Source organism: Panthera onca, chromosome E1 (genome assembly GCF_046562875.1).
Source record: "Panthera onca isolate mPanOnc1 chromosome E1, mPanOnc1 haplotype 2, whole genome shotgun sequence".
Lineage (NCBI taxonomy): Eukaryota > Metazoa > Chordata > Mammalia > Carnivora > Felidae > Panthera > Panthera onca.
This window is the reverse complement of record NC_138352.1, coordinates 938,900-955,032: the sequence shown is the minus strand read 5'-3', so window position 1 is coordinate 955,032 and position 16,133 is coordinate 938,900. Positions and strand designations below refer to the sequence as shown.

General features: G+C 49.3%; 1 protein-coding gene across 1 annotated transcript in view; it reads right to left on the bottom strand.

The window, feature by feature from the left end:
* Nucleotides 1–2,824: 2,824 nt before the first annotated feature.
* Nucleotides 2,825–16,133, bottom strand: part of TANC2 (tetratricopeptide repeat, ankyrin repeat and coiled-coil containing 2) — a 291,625-nt gene continuing 278,316 nt past the window's right edge. The window contains exons 22-24 of the mRNA XM_081791317.1: nucleotides 14,606–14,752; nucleotides 12,028–12,128; nucleotides 2,825–10,433 (exon numbers count right to left, since the gene is read on the bottom strand). Coding sequence (XP_081647443.1) covers nucleotides 8,480–10,433; nucleotides 12,028–12,128; nucleotides 14,606–14,752 — 2,202 coding nt within the window. The 3' untranslated portion in view covers nucleotides 2,825–8,479. The remainder of the gene's footprint in view (nucleotides 10,434–12,027; nucleotides 12,129–14,605; nucleotides 14,753–16,133) is intronic.

Genomic DNA, 16,133 nt, shown 5'->3' with positions numbered 1-16,133 from the left:
CCGCGAGATCATGGCCTGAGCCAAAGTCGGACGCTTAACCGACTGAGCCACCCAGGTGCCCCTGTTTTTGTTTTTAAACAAAAAACTGCCCTGTTGCTCCCTTTCCCTTTCAGTGGGGAAGGCAGGGCCGCCTGCTTCTGTCCAGGAGGAAAGCCTCATCCCCTTACCTGGGCCCATCTTTGCAGGAGGTTGGGACGGAGTTGGAATTGGGTTAATTCCCCCCAGCTGTGTAAGTGTGTTATGCTGCCGCCTGAGTCACTCTTTGGATTCAGTCTGGAAGTAACGTGATCAGAGCATTGACCTTGTGCTTCTTGGACTTGGGGAATGCTCTCTTCTTGTTTTCCTCATTTTCTGGGCTTTGAGGAAATGACAGTTTGAGACAGACACAGCTTACTTAAGTGAAGAAGTGAATGAGGTTTCTAAGCCCGGCTACTGTTCTGTAAATGGTTGCCTTTTTCTCACCTAACCGCTGCCTTAGAGAAAGGGGCTGGCCGCTTCTGATGCTCAGATTTCTAACCCTCCGCTTTGCCACAGGCCCTGCCTTAGGCAACAACGCCAGTTCTCCCAGCAGGTGCCTGCAGGTCCGGAGCCCTCCCCAGCAGGGCTGCCCAGGCCCCTCGGAGCCTCTCCCGGCCTCCCTTGTCCCAGCCTCCCTTGTCCCAGCCTCCCTGCCTCCGCCGCAGCTTGTCTGGAGGCTACACCGCGTGCTCCGCCAGGAAGGGGCTCCGTCAATTCTTTCACCACCTGGCTCACGCTGAATAGCCAGGTATTTTACAGCTGGAGAGACTCCTGCTTGGACAAACTACCCCCCCCCCCCCCCCCCCCCCGCCTCAGAATGCCACTTAGAGAAACGGAACCTTAAATTTGCAGTAAAAATCTGTAAACTGGTCTGTTTGCCAACGTGTATGTTGGATGATTAAGGAGGCCCCCTGAAAGCTGATCCACTGTGGTTTATTTTACTTTGCCTGTGTCCAGTTGTCTGTGAAGTACAATGTAGTGTCGGTGCAACAGATGATTCAATAAATGTCTACAGCTGATCTCTGGCCTGTTCTCTTCATTCACCCTGGCAAAAAAGGGGCCAGTGCTTTTAGCAGCATCAGACATGTGAAGTTAGTTCTACCAGGCTCGACAGAAACTGAACCTCCCCTCCCCCCACGCTGGGCACAGAAGGTAAAGCGATTCGTGATCTCTGTCATGGCCCAGGGGCTGTTCAGTCTCTGGACCCAGAGCGGGAGGCTCTTCCTCATGGTTAGAGAAACCCTTTTCCCAACCCAGAGACAGTGGCCTGGAGGGTGGAGTGTGGTAAGGGCCTCGGCAAGAAGTTTTCCCTAGTAGTCACTCAACTTTTTACCTTTTAAAAGAGATGTCTCTTTATTCCTTAAGGAGAGGAGCAAAGGTTTGAGAACGAGGCGGGATTCCACTTGAGAGCAGTTCCTAAGACCCAGGCAGGAGATGTGTTTATATGAAGTTGGGCTGGATCTCATGCTGGGATACACTGTGCTCCCGTCACCTAAAACAAAACACTAGTTAAAGGGACCCCTGCAGCAAATCCTCTGAGGAGTAATCCTTGGGGAACAGGAGTCCTTCCTAACATTTACTTTATTTTCTGTGTTCTCCAGAGGTCTTTGCTTTCTGCATCTGTAGAATCTTTCTCCTGAATCAAGTCTTCTGTGCAAAACTTCATTCGCTTAAAAGCATGCAAAGCACGTGGCATGATACATGTCCCAAGCTGATCGCTCAGTCAAGATCACAGCTGGCTCTCAGTGTGCGGGGAGAAGCAGCTGGCCCGTTTGCAGGCTGTCTCACTTCCGGCTCTTGTGCTCACTTCTGGATCAAGGGTCTTTGTGTTTGTGAATATTCAAATGATCCCAGACACGAAGGTCACGCCTCTCCCTCTAGACACGCATCTCCTCTCCCTCACCTCCTCAGGAGTCCCTCACCTTACTGGGTTTGGAACCCCCCGAGTCCCAAAGTTTTCAGACCAAGCAGGTGGTTGCTTCCGGAGTCCTCTCCTCTCCTCTCTGAAGGCCACTCTGGCATCTAGGGTGCGTGACTGCGTGCCCGGAGTTTTCCTGCTTCCCCGGCTCTGTTTGGGGGAAATGGATGTGGTTATGCAACAGGGATGTTTGTTCAGCACAACGTGGTGTCTAGAGGAAGCGGTCTCTTCCCTTGCTTGTCCCTGCAGTAGACAGAGAGGTACCAGCCGGGCAGGAAACCCGCAGCCTCTCCATTTACAATGCAGCCGTCTAGCTCTCTAGACGGTGAGGATGGCAAATTCTGGCCAGATTTCTGAAGAGAAGATGAAGCCACTGGAAGAAGCTTTGACGGAGTTAGCCTCAAGGACTCTAGCTGGGGCTGTCCCCTCACCTCGGGCTCCCACCGCAGCCCGCTTCAGGCAGCAAGACGGGGGTGCGGGCCTCAGCTACTACAATGAAACAAGAAGAGCTCGGTGCTCCCTTGGTTTGGCTGGAGAGAAACTCACCAAAGAAAAAGCCTCTCTTTCTCAGTGGGCGCTGCAAGCCTTCACTGAAAGGCCCTTAGAACCGTCTTGTCTTAGCCACAGATCTCACGAGCGCCTACAGCGCTGTCCCAACTCCGAGGAGGTGCTCAGTCACTTCGCTGAGTGAATACGAGCCCAAAGGGGTGACTCTGCTTGTTCCGCAAGAGACCAACCAAATCATCAGGAATGTGGCCTCTGTCTTAACCTGCCAAAGTCGTGTCCCTGGGGGAGGGCTCCTCGGCACGGCAGGCCTCAGTGAGGGGGAGCCTGAGTCAGCCCCCCCAGGCAGGTATCGTAACGTAAGGAGAAAGCACCACAACACCGTGTTTTTCCAAGTGTTACCCTTTATAAATAAGTACATTTGCTTTCATACATACAGTTCATTGTACGGATGGCGATCTGTACACATGGGCAGGAGAATGCATTCATTTACCTTTTCACATCTACCTCACACAGCTCACATGTACAGACAATACAACTGCTCAAGCAAGTACAGCAAAGGAAAATGTCTTTCCTTATACACAGGGGGCTAGATGCCTCTGTGGGGTGCGGGACATCCCCACTGCACGAGTTCACAACTGTGTGGTGTTCAATATATCGGGAGAGAGAACAAACATGCATTGGATAATATACTGTACAGAGAAAGTCCTTTACATCTGAGTCATAGAAAACCTAAAGGAAAACTAAGTGCATTAAAGCTTTTTCCAGCAAGTGTCTTGAAAGGACAGCAAAGAGGAGGAAGAATCAAAATCATATTAGTACAAATCACTCTTTAATTGTAGACTGTACATGTCTGTACTAATTAAAATCATCTTGGATTTGGAGGAGACAGAACAGAGACGGAGATGCTGCGCTGGATGGAAAGGAGGCCATGCCTGAGAATGGCACCTGCCCTGAGCCTGAGGAGGAACTGGCCCCACTCAGCAGGAATCAGCCAAAGGAAAAAACAAAAACAAAAATAAACTAGAACAGGAAGTGTAACTTACAGGATTTCCAAAATAACCTGTGAATGGAGGAGAGATCTGGAGCCGGCTTTTCTATCTTTTTTTCCAGTAAGCTGGTACACAATAAGGCAGGTACATTCAAGTACTAAATTTTCCAGAATTAACTCTCTGTCTGGTCCTGGGGACCGAAGGGATCGAGGGGAGTCCCCCTAACCAGGTGTTCTGGTTAGCGATTAGGCAAAAGAAAACTCCAGCCAGTAAGTGCTACAAAAACAAAGCAGCTAGGCTCCTTCCTGTCCACAGAGTAGGTCTGTCTGAAAAACAAGAGTGATGCTGGCCTGCATCTATATGCATTCAGCTAAAAACCTGACAGGTCAGCTTAGTGGAGATTATCAGAGTCAGCAGGAAGAAGTGAGATGGTATGGGTGAGGAAACATGAAAGTAACACTTGATTTTTGGTGTCCAATTACGCATTCATTTGGTACTGACTTTCAAAGCTCTGACTGTGGCCATCACGTGGCCACAAGCATCTCAGGGTGGTTCAGCAGCTGTGAGGCATTGGACACCGAAATGCAGGTTACCAACACTTCAGCCCTTGAGTGGTCTGTGTTATAAAAGGAGTTGATGAAGACCCAGTGATTATTCAAGTAGCTCTGCACAGTGGCTCCACCATTCCCATTGTGCTTGTGTCCAGGCCCCCAGCCAGCCACCTTTTCTTGGGAGCAGCCAGAGCTGAGTTCAAGGCATTGCATGGTGAAGGTTTCCATGACACGTCTTTGTAGGTAGCTCTTACCCCTAAGCCCTTTTTGTTCATTGTTGTTAGTCATGGTAGATGGTCAGTCTGGAATTCCTAGAGGAAAAGGAGAAAAAGCCACACCTCCCAACGTGCGCGCAACGGGGCGGCACAGGCCTTGGTGTGGAAGCAGCAGCAGGCTGCCTTTGCAAGTTGGCTTCGTGAGAAGTGGGCAGCCCAAGGACAGACAGACAGGGTGGGAGAGGCTGGGACAGGGAGGGGACACCCTGCCCCCTGGGGAGCCTGTTCCATTTTGTGGCAAAGGTTCAGTGAGCAACTGGTTTTGTCCAAGGCGTTTCTTCAGTAGAAAAATAACTATTTTTGAACCAAACCACCCACCTGTGACATCTCTGGAGTTGTACAAGTTGGAGGCCAAGAGGAACTGAGAGGGGAGCTCATGGGGAGTAAAGGAGACTTCCTCATACCCACCCGGCCATCAGAGGAAGGGAGTTCTAGTCAACGTTCTCCGGGCCTCTGCCTGGCTGAAGGTCCAAAAGCAGGTAGCGGTCAAAGAGCTTATCTTGCCACGACTGGCACGGATGCGTGAAGACCCCTTTCCAGGTCTTTGTCCCCTCCTTCCTGAACCCTCTGGGCCTGCCTGCTGCCCTGGAAGCAGCCCCTCCAGAGGACGCGCTGCCGGTCTTTGCCACCAGACGAGCCTGGTGCAGAGCCACAGTGACACCTAGTGGTAGAATATGGTTGAAGCAAGGTGACGTCTACATAACCCACTGTATATGACTAAAATCTAAGGAAAATACTTATGGATATTAAATTAGATACTGGTTAATTTTTCTATTGGGTACATCTCTGGGATATAAAAATACCAATATTTAGAGAGGGGTTCATAAACTACTATACAATATAAGGACTGAGAATACCTTTCTCTAGGCTGTTGTTTACAATAATTTAGGAAAAGTGTTTAATAATCCAGGCTTAACTAAATTAGCAAACTTGTATCTCTGGACAACGACCTGGGGTACTGTACATGATTCTAATTAGTGGAATTTTCCTGAGCCTTCGAGTTTAAGTTAAACACATCTAGAAAGAGGGGCACGTGGGAGAGGAACAAGAAGGGTTTGTGCTCTATTAATTTGGGGCTTTAATAGTGCACGTCTGCAACCCGGACAAGATACAACAGCAGATACAAAATGGTCTCCATTTTGTCCATGCCAAATTCTCATGTTACACAGGTTTTCCCTTTACTTTGTAAATAAACATTAATTTTTAATTGTTAATTGTGTGCCTTACTGATCCAGTAAATAAAGTAACCATGTCTCAGGAGTCCCTAAGAAAATTGCTGGAAAAGCACTTTAAAATCACTGCAAATATTTTTTGTATTTAAAAATTCTTAATCCTTTTGATGCTTATATACAACAGTTATTTCTTGTGCTATAAATGTTGTGATCCACTGCTTGATTTTCCTTTTTTTTCCGTTTTTTTCCCTTGAAAGATACACTAAAAGACAAGAGCGGTTCTGCTATTTTCTAATGAAGACATTACGCACACTTAAATATCCAGTATTTATCAGAGTTACAAATTCAAACAGTAAAGTGCACCCATTTATAGACATGATGTGATGGAAACCCATTAGTGCAAGAATTCTGGGTGAACACAAACGTACAATTTGGTGAGAAACCTAGAGGCTAAAGTCTGTTACCACTGTCTCCATTTCAGGGTGTGTGAATTGGGTGACTGGAACTTAACCAGTTTCATCTGAAAAACTTCCCCCACCAGAAGCCAGACACGGACTCAGTGAGTGCTGCTGGGGGAGAGGGCGTCTCCGGGATACAGTACTAAGATCATCCCATGGCAGTGAAGTAGCACAACAGGGCATGGGCAGTCAGCTGAGCAAGGAAAAATGGTCTCCTGCCCCCAATCAGGTCCAGTCGGCATTTTCTAGTCAAACTCAACTGGCGCCCAGTAGTGACATTCACTCCCTCTTATAATGGCTAAAAAAGAACGGCATTTTGACTGTTTTAAGTGTTTTGCCCAATAAGGCATAGACCCTAAATCTCCGGTTTGTCCGGGAAAGCCGAGAGACACCCTGGGGACAAGTGGCATCAGTGGCATGTCTGGGAGGTGCAGAAGCTGCTCGCTCACCTAGACAGCTGAGTGCAGGTGGTGTGTGTGGCATTCCAGACACACAGGGGCACTTTCCTCACAGACACGGACATCTTTCAGAATGTAGCAGCAGCTCCTCAGTGAGAGGTGGGCAGGGAGGGGTGAGATGCAAAGGGCCCTGTAGGGCTGAGACCTGGGCAAAGCGGGAGCTGGGCTCCCGGCTGCAGGCTGATGCTACAGCTCTACACTTCCCCTTCTAGATGGAAGCAAGAGAGAGGGAAGGGAAGGGAAGGGACAAGACACTGGCGCCCACCCTGGTCTGAGTAGGAGACAGTCCCTGGGCATCTGAGAGTGGGAAGATTCTGGGTCTTGAGCTGGCCCCGAGACAAGTCCTGGCCTGTGTCGGGCTTGGGGGCTGAGGGGTCCGTCCATTTGGCAGAATCTAAATTGGTAGAGAAATGTTTCTGATCTCAGCTGCATGCTCCCCAGGTCTTAGTGATACTTTCAGAGGACACTTACTATGACAAACAGGTCTGGTCACATCTGGATTTTTATTCAGGAAACTGCCCTTCCTATAGCCCTTTCTTTACTCACAAGAGCAGAATGATTCGTAGTAACAGAGAATTGATTCTCTGTTGTTCAGCTTCTTAAGTTCTAAGAGCTGATGCGCAGTCAGTACCAGGCCTGTGCTAAGGCTTTGGTTTCAGTGTTCTTGCTGTCCATCTTGTGCTGGCCTCAGTCACGCAAAGGACAGGTCAGCAAACGACCTCAAGACACAGAAGAAGTGTGGAGGGTAACTGCATCAGAGGACCTGCTATCTATCTCATGTTCCCCCACTCAGGGCTGAAAGGGGTCTGTCTGCTCCCTGAAACACTTCACTGTGCCTGGTTTTCAAAGATCACTCCCCAAACCCTCCTACCTAGAGAAAGAAATGAAGAAACAATTCCTAGAGTAAACAGATAATGAAACTATAGATCTTGAAACGGAATCAGACGACACCTGGCATGGGGTGCAACAGTCCTGGGTGCAAACTCCAGGAATAAAGTCTTACAGCCCCAAGAGAATTCAATTTGCTTCTCAAAGAACCAATTTCTTCACGGTACCATGTGGGTTTAAAAGAAAGAGGGCCAGTAGAACACAATGTGGCTCCAGGTGAAGACCCGACAGGACTATTGTACCAAACTTCGGCGAAGAGTTTGCTTTTATGAGATATGATGCTCAGTGATGTACCAGGACTTAAAAAGTAGACTTCGCCAAGACAAGAGATTTTCTATAGCCTTTTTCTGAGAATCCAGAACAGTCTTTCTTCCTCTCTCTTTCTATGTATTTATGTATCCCCCCCCCCCCATGGAAAATCAATAGCTTTTAATAGTTAATTGTTGGCTAAAAACCTAAAGGATAACTCTCAGTGGATTATTTAAAAATATCCATGATTCTCATCCAATTTCCTTGGCTGGGTGAACTATTTAAAGGGATAGTTGTTCTTTAAATATTCATAAAACGCTTCTTGAAAAATCAACATAGTGACATTTCAAATAATTATATATATATATATTTTTTTCTTCTAATTTAATTGACCTGTTTCTTCTCTTTCTCCTTGATCCTTTTGCCCCCGTAGGAAGACCAGCGATAATCTAAATGAACATTCTAGACCTGATGACTGCAGGGAGCTGGCAGTCCAGGGGAGGACACCATGGCACAAGAATGCACTGGGGTTGGCTATTTGGATAACACTGGATAAGAATGCAAAGGCAAAGGGGCGTCATACTCTTTCTAAAGTTCCTAGAAGAAAACGAACAAGAACATCTTATTTTTGTAAAAAAGGAGAAAGACATTTACACAACAAGAACATCAGTGAAAGCGATTGTCTCCTGGAAAAAGCTGACCAGTGTGTCTGATCTCCCTGGGTTAAAGCACACGGCACAACAATCTCCTCGCTGGCATCGGAAGAGAGGGAGAGAGCATGTGGCTGGGGCACAGACGAGAGAAACTGAAGTCCTGGCTCACGGGAGGCCAGCTTCCCAGTCGGCTGCATGCAAAGAACTCCAGCACGGGGCTGCCACCTCTAAACACCACACAGAAACTGCATGAGAAATTAAGCCAGAGAACTACCTCAGATGTGGAAACCAAGCCTGAAGATGTGCAGTGAAAACATATGGGTCTCACTCCAACGAACGTCTTTTAAACATTAGACTCCACAAATGGTCTCTTTGGTTTGATAGGGGATGTCTGCCCTTGTCGAGAGTCCCGGGACAGCTGCCGGTACAGGTTGTCCTGATATGCCTGAGCCACAGGGAGGGTCCGCGCCACCTTCACATCGGGGTACGAGGAGGCCTGGCCGACTCTCTCCAGGAGGTCTCCGCGGGACCCATTAGCCAGCATCCCATGGGGGCTGTAATAATCGTCCTCCAGCAAATGGCCATTCTGTGCATTGTTGGTTTTGTTATAAAAGGCAATGTTGCTGATGGATGATGGTGGACTGAAGGACTCAGGCTGAGGCAGGTTGCCTGGAGACGTGGGACTGAGAACGGTATCCACGGATGACACGGCCCAGGTCCGATTCTGCTGGTGAAGGTGGGGGTACTGTTGAGTCCGGGCTGTTTTATCTATGATCCCCATGAATGGTGTGGTCCTGGATCGGGTGGGCTCACTGGGGTAACCTCCCTGAGTGGGAGACACCGGTGACAGCTCGTCACATGACCTATCATACGCCGGTTTTAGTGGGATCTCCATTTGTTGAATCGAGGAAGATGGCCGGAAGGTAGGAGTGAGGTTGGAGGCTGATGAGATACTATTGCTAGATGGAGAGAAGCGCAGACCTACGCTTTGGGAGTGCAGCAATGGCCTGGGAGTTGGTGGGTGGGGTTTGATTTCATTAGGGTTGACACTAATAGGTCTTCTGATTAAATGTGACACATCAGGGGAACCTAGTTGGCTGGAGGAGCGCTCCAGATCTAGTTTTGAGTGACAGACCGGGTAATAGGATGCAGACTGGCTACGGCCAATCTGTGGTGTCTGGCTGTATCTCATACCACCTCGATATGCTGAGGAAGGTCGCTGTGGAAGGTCTTCTTTGGTCAACCCTCCATGCTGACAGATGGCACCTGCACTCAGGCTGGCCTGGACGTGCTGCACGGGCCTCCCATCCCCTACAATCCCCCCAATTGACCCTTGGTAAACCAACCGGCTCTGACTTACTCCCATGTCTCCTTGCGAAGACTGGTATTTACTAGCCATTGAGTGGGCTACTTGGCCATAGGCCCCTGCGGAGAGGACGGTGCTCGAATGAACCGCTGAGCTGGGCTGGTTGCTTCTCACAATCTGGGCCTTGGCAGGCTGTAGCCTGAGCCCTTGCTGGGGAACTGCCACAGGAAGCTGAGGCATCTGATAGGGCCGCTGGGCCATTTTGGATAATGGAGATTTTGGTCTGCCAGGAAGCTGACTAACATTTGTTTCTTGCTGATAGCGCACGGGTGAGCCCGACTGGGATCTGTAGACACTCATGCTTTCAGCTGGAGGGCTGGCCCGGTACTGAGGGCCTCTACGGAGGGGGGACGGAGGAGGGCTTGGATAGTCCTTGCCTGGCCCTCCCACGGGAGGGGGGCTAAAGCGGTAAGACCCGCTCTGGTGGGCTGGGGACGTATGTGGTGGGCTGGGCCTGTAGTGAGAGTTCTGGTGAGTTGGAGAAAGAGCGGGTGAGGTGGACTGATAGCTCTGTCTGGTGGGAGAACCTACAGAACTACTGGAACGGAAGTCAAAGACCTGATGCGAGCCGAGCGGTGAGCTAGAGATGTAGGCTGAGTCCCGATGGGCTGGGGAGGAGGGCGGGCTCTGGATTATCGGGAGCCCCTGACTGGGCCGAGCTTCGGTCTGGAGGCCAATGGAGACATTTTCAACATCCTGTTCCAGGTACTCCTCCTCGAACATATCCTGTACAGAGTATACATCTTCGTGCTGTGCTTCGGGTTCCGTTTCTTCTGGTAGCGGTGGCTGAGGCGGCTGCTGAGGCGGCGGCGGCGGCGGCTGCATCTGTCGGCACTCTTCCTCCACGCGCAGCAGGAGCCTCTGGATCTCACGGTTGTTTGGGCAGAGCTTGATGGCCTCGTTCAGATCCTCTAAGGCTGCTGCAAACTGTCTGCTTGACAAAATGTAAACACAGGAACCGGGGTTATTCTGAATCAACGGGAATCACCAAGGGCTGAGGACCACGGTCGCTATTTTAGAGAACTGGGGTGGCATCTGTGGGTGTCTGGGGGGTGGTTTTGTTTGATTTGTAAGGAAGGAAACAGGTAGGCTGTCATTCTGGAAGAGTCCAGAATGCTTCCTTAGCCCGTTTACCCTCCATCTTCCTTCTGGCCTCTCTGGGATTAGTAGAGAAATGGCCCCATTTCATCAGTCCAGCCAGGCCCTTCAGGAAGATTCTCTTAGTGCCCAAATGCACACCAGGCAGTATCAGAGTTGGGTGGGGTTGTCATTTACAGGGTCACTGTCAATTAGCTTAGCAAAAAAACAGTTAACTACAATATTTAAGAATCTTGCTGATGCAGCATAATTTTTTCTTTATATTCTCGATATTTTGGCTCCGAATTTCAGGCCTGTTCCATCCTAGGCCAGAAGACTGTCCTCCGCCCTTTTCTTCCCCTTGCCCCCCAGCACTGTTGCTCCTCTGTTCTGCTACATCAGAGCTGGGCAGGTATGACGCTTGCTGACTAGGCAACTCGGATTCTAATTTACAGATGAGGACAAGAACTCTCAGAGATATCCCCATCCTCTCTATTAAGATCGCCCAGGAAAGGGGCAACTGGCCTTGTGGGGAAGGAATTATCTGGGGAAAAAGAGAATTTGATAGTCAAGCTTCTGTAAGGACTCTGTTACCCCAGCTAGTTAAGACTAATATTTCTGCCACCATCATTGCTGAGACTTAACCTGGATTTGGTTTTTCAGGACCATATCGCCCCTGGCCACAACACTGACCCTGAAGCAGTTCTTTCCCAGGCCATGTTAAGGAGAAGGGGAGGGCACTGGGCAGGAAGCATCGAGGACAGTGACAAGTTATCCAAAGATCAGTGATGGCTGGTTCTAGGTCTTTCTGGAGCCTTTCCTTCCCATTGGCCAAGCCACAGCAGATGGACACGAGGGATGGAGTTTCTCTTGGGCCCCCTCAATCCTGGCAGCAAGGACCTCCTGTCTCCATGAGTGTGTGGTGTGGTGGTGGTGGGGATTTAGGTGAGGAGGAGGTTTGATGCCACCAGACTTGAGGAGAGCCCCAGAAGGAAGAATGAATACCACAGGGACTCCTCAAATGCCTCTAGGAAAAGAAAGAGGAGCCTGTGGTGTAAGTGACCCATCCTATTTCTCTAAAAGGGCCAGGAAGATGTTTTGCTTATGTGACCTCTTCTTAAGTCACCAGTGTCTCTTTATGCTATCTGCTTTAGGGGTTAAAAAGTGACTGAGATACGGCAGAGGCTTCTTGGAAGAAGGTGCCATTCTCCAACAACGCAAAGGCATTTTTCTCCCAAAGTGAAATGTTGTAGAGCTCCACAGCCCTGAAGACTTGCCAGTCTTAAGCGGAACTCTGCGCTATGGGAGCCATCCCCAAAGCTTGGCCCTAAAAGTCCTCAGGGATAGACACATTTGGGTACATAGGTCCCAGGACGGCCTACATGGCTTTGGCCGGATTTTCGGAACAGAGATCTCTTGCTTTTCACCCTCTCTCTCTCTCTCCTCACCTGCTGCTGCGTTTGGCCCTTGCTCTCGCATAGTAAGCTTCATAAGATTTCGGTTTCAGCTCCAAGGCCTTAGTAGCAAATTCCTCCGCCATTCCAAAATCCTGTCATTACAATAGGTGTGCAAATGAGTCATTGAAGAGATATGAAAAATAGACAATTTGGGAATAAAACAGATTACAGGTACATTTGTTTGACATTAATGGATGGAACACCTGGGATTCTCGACATGCCTGGCACGGCTCTAGCCACGTGGCCCAGACTGGGAGTTCCTTCACCTTTGCCCTGTGTGGCCCTGCAACAGCTCCCAGGGAATTTATCTGCCCAGAAGCATGAAGATACTTTTAATTTGCCTTCTTTCTGCTGTTCTAACGAAGTTCTTTCTAGCCCAGAAGCCAGATGTTAACCCAGTGAAGCTCCTGAAGTTGGAAACCGGGACTCTTGTTACACGGTGTGTGTGAGGCAAACACATCCATGTACCTCACGCAGGCGCTCATCCTACCCCCGGCTTCCTGTCACACCCACTATTCCTCGGCTTCCTAATGGGTGAGCGAGCTCCAGCAGGATGAGGTCTGTGTAAAGTAGAACCGCACTGACCATGGAGACCAGATAGGGTAGGGACCCCAGACAGACTTGGGTTCAGGCCTCTGGTCCCCCCTGGAGCCCCTGAGAGGGTGTGCCGTGTGTTCTCACCCATGTCTACTCTGCAAGTGCAAGTAAGTGGGATGACGCATTGGAAAGCCCCCGATGCGGTTTCCGGCACATGGCAGAGGCTCGGTAACTGGTTTTCCTTTCTATTTCACAGGGGCTTCTCTGGCCTCTCCTTCTCTGAACTGGTTCCCTACTTAGATGCATTTAAAACAAAAAAATTAAAATAAGAGAGGGCCAAGGCTATGACCGGGGTCTGTGTTGTCCCCTCATCTCTTGATCCTGAGGGTCCCTGAGGGTGTGATCTGAGGAGTGGGGTCCCTGAGGAGTGTGGTCTCATATGTCCTCCTAGGAGAACCCTGGGAACAGGCACCTGGGTAACAGAGCCGTACGTTTAAAGGCAGCCTTCCATACTAAGCTAAAGACAGAGTGCTTTCTCTTCTTTCAATGTCAGAGCCTTAGTACAGTAACATCTGGTGACATGCGTGTTCCTGAGGTGGAACAAGGGCCTGGGGCATGGGTAGAAATTAACCAGAAAAAGTGATGGGCCATCTCTGAGACACAGACCTCAGGTGTTTGGTTCAGTGTTGGTCATGGGGGGTGGCTGTCACCTGTTTCTGAGCAAGTGTGGAGCTCTATAGAGAGGAAGTATTCCATCTTATGGGAGTCACCTATTGCTACTCTGTTTCCAACCTTACCCTTCTTTTCTTTTGGACAATCACCATTTCTGGCAAGATTTGGAATGCTTCTAAGGAGCAGATTATTTGTTCAGGCAAAAGAGAAGGCAGCAGGCTGGCGGCAGCTCCTAGCTTCATCTCATTCTCACGGGTTGCTGCCACGGGGGACCCTGGGTACTGCTGATCCGGTTATGTTTCACAGAAGGGCCTCACTGCCTTCCCCTGGGGTGTCCCCTTCCCACAGGAACCGCTACTGTGTTCCCCCTCTCCTCAGCACCTGGGGCAACTCTGCCTCCTTGGGCCGTAACTGTGTCCTCTGAGACACGTGCGTCTACAAGGCTCTTCTCGTTGCCAGGGTTTAGACGGAGGATGTGAAGGTCGTGTACACAACTGCTAGCAGACCCCCTCTCTGGAAATGCCAGCAGACCCCCTGCCCCTGCAGCTGAAATCTCACTTCTGCACAGCTGAGCTCTCTAAGTATCAGCATTCCTGTTTGGCGTGGGTTGTTTTTAGCTCCTGAAGTAACTGTGAGACCTCAGGCGGGGGCTGTCAGAGATTCCTGACACGATCTCAGCTACTCCCAGTCTCTGAGAGAGGGTTCTTGGCCTGGGAGCATCTGTGTGTCACAGGAGCAGTGGCTGAGGGCATCAGAGACGGTATGTGCGTGGCTGGTGAGAAGGACCAAGTACTACGTGGGAGATAACAATGGACCAGGAAGAGTTCTAAGATTCCCTCTTTGACAAGAATGGACATGGCACGCTGGAGTAAAAAGATGAGGAGAGGAGGGAAAAGTTCAAGACTAGCCTTTGAAATAAACCTTGAAGTCCATGGTCCTGAGCCTTCTTTCCAGCCCTGCCTTAAGTGACTAGGGGTCTATGAGAAAGGAAGGGTGTGACTAAAATTCATATCTAATTGCAGCTGGAATTCTAGTGACCACTGCTCTCACATTTTCCCAAAGACCAGAAAACTGACTTGGGGGTAGGAGGTAATGATGATGGTATTCCAATCACTTTCAGTGGGAACTAAAAATTCATAAAGCTACCGAAGTGCCCACAGCATTAACTTTTTTATAGTTTCAGATACGGATTGTACTTAGACTTGATTTCTTTCAAATTGCAAATGTCAGTGCTCTGTGAAGGACAACCAAGTTCCAAATGGGGCAGAGAACGATTTCAGGGGCCTGGTAAGAGCCAGTGAGTGACACGGGCTGTCAACTTCCAGGGCTGTAGAAAGCAGCTGGGAGGAGAGGGACTTACGTTCATTTTCCTGCGACATCGAGAGAGGTTGAGGAGGAGAGACACCTTTAGTTCCCGGAAGGTTTTCAAGTCCTCACCAAACCCTTCTCTAGGGAATTTCTTCAGAGCGTACTGGTAGCGCTGGGCAGCTTCCTTTACTTTACCTTTCTAACGGGAGTACAAGACGGCAAAACACACAGTTGGTCTGCTGAGCAGCTGAGGAGGTGTGGCCCCACTCCCTTCCTCCTCTCCGCAGCAAGTACTAAGCTAGCCCTCCCAACCACCAGCCTAGGGAGTAGGTCTGGCCCTGGTGGTGAGAGCAGAGGGCCCAGTATTTTCAACAGGAAACTCGCCTGGCAGGAAGGGCAAGGTTGAAGGGAATACCCAAGACCTAAGCCAGAGAACCAACACCTGGAACCTCCAGCTTCCCAACTGGATTCCCAAGAGACGGACCTTGCTCATTTCAAAGGAGCTTTTTCTTGACCTGATCTCCCTGGGACACACATCATTTCCTAGTCTCAACCACTCCAGAGTTATTACTACTTCTTTACTTTTGGCCTGCCTGGAAAGTTCTTTTCCTGTTTGATGTCCCACCTTGCCAGTCCCCTAGGAGAGGTCATTCTCTTCCTTACAAGGAGGTGGGAGCTAAAACAGTCTAGCTGTTGCTTCCCTAATCTCAGTGAATAAACAGTATCAGTCAGTTTTCCCCTGTTTTTAAAAAAGGCTTGGGGTAAGGTGGTAGTAGAGAAGAGAAGTTTAGAATGTGTGATCCATCTGTGCAGGAGGGATTTTCCACAATGAAGTAAATCCCAGCCTAGGGATCTGGTCACAGGGGCCTTGAACTTTTCTTACATTTTGTATCTGAAAAATCTATCAGCTGAGCTCAGAATGATGCACGAGACATCTCCCATTCATTTAGCTGATCTTAATCTACTCCATTCCTTCTGTACAGCTGCAACTCCACCAGGGATCCTGACCTTTTGATTTTCTCTGCAGCACCATTCATTAAGGACAGATCTAGAGTTGGCCAAGGTAGAATTCTGGGTGGGAACAGCAGTAGCTTGCCTAACCTCATTAGGAGGTAGGACTCCTTGTCTCAGAAGATCAGAAATTATATTCTAACCAGGGCTTAGATTCTTGACAGCAGTGCTATCCCAAAGTCCTAGAGTAATGAGACCCTTCTTGGAAGTCACGTGAAATCCTGGCTGGGTCAGGACTCAAGTTTCATAGAAGCCTGAGAGTCCTAGATTATCATGACTTTCACACAAAGGGTCCTCAGGAAATACAACCCTGCTCCCAGGAACTCTGTACACTTCTTACACAGGGATGGGTGGGACATGGAAATAATGTGCTACATAATCATTCCCCATCTTCGGGCCCAGGGATATCTCAGTGAGGTTGGATTTGTATTTACCTTTAGAAGAAGATGCCGCTAATCTTAACATAACCAGAGAACTATGACACGTAATTTTTTTTTTCTTAAGTTTTATATACTTGAGTAATCTCTACCCACAGCGTGGGGCTCAAACTTAACAATCCCGAGATAAAG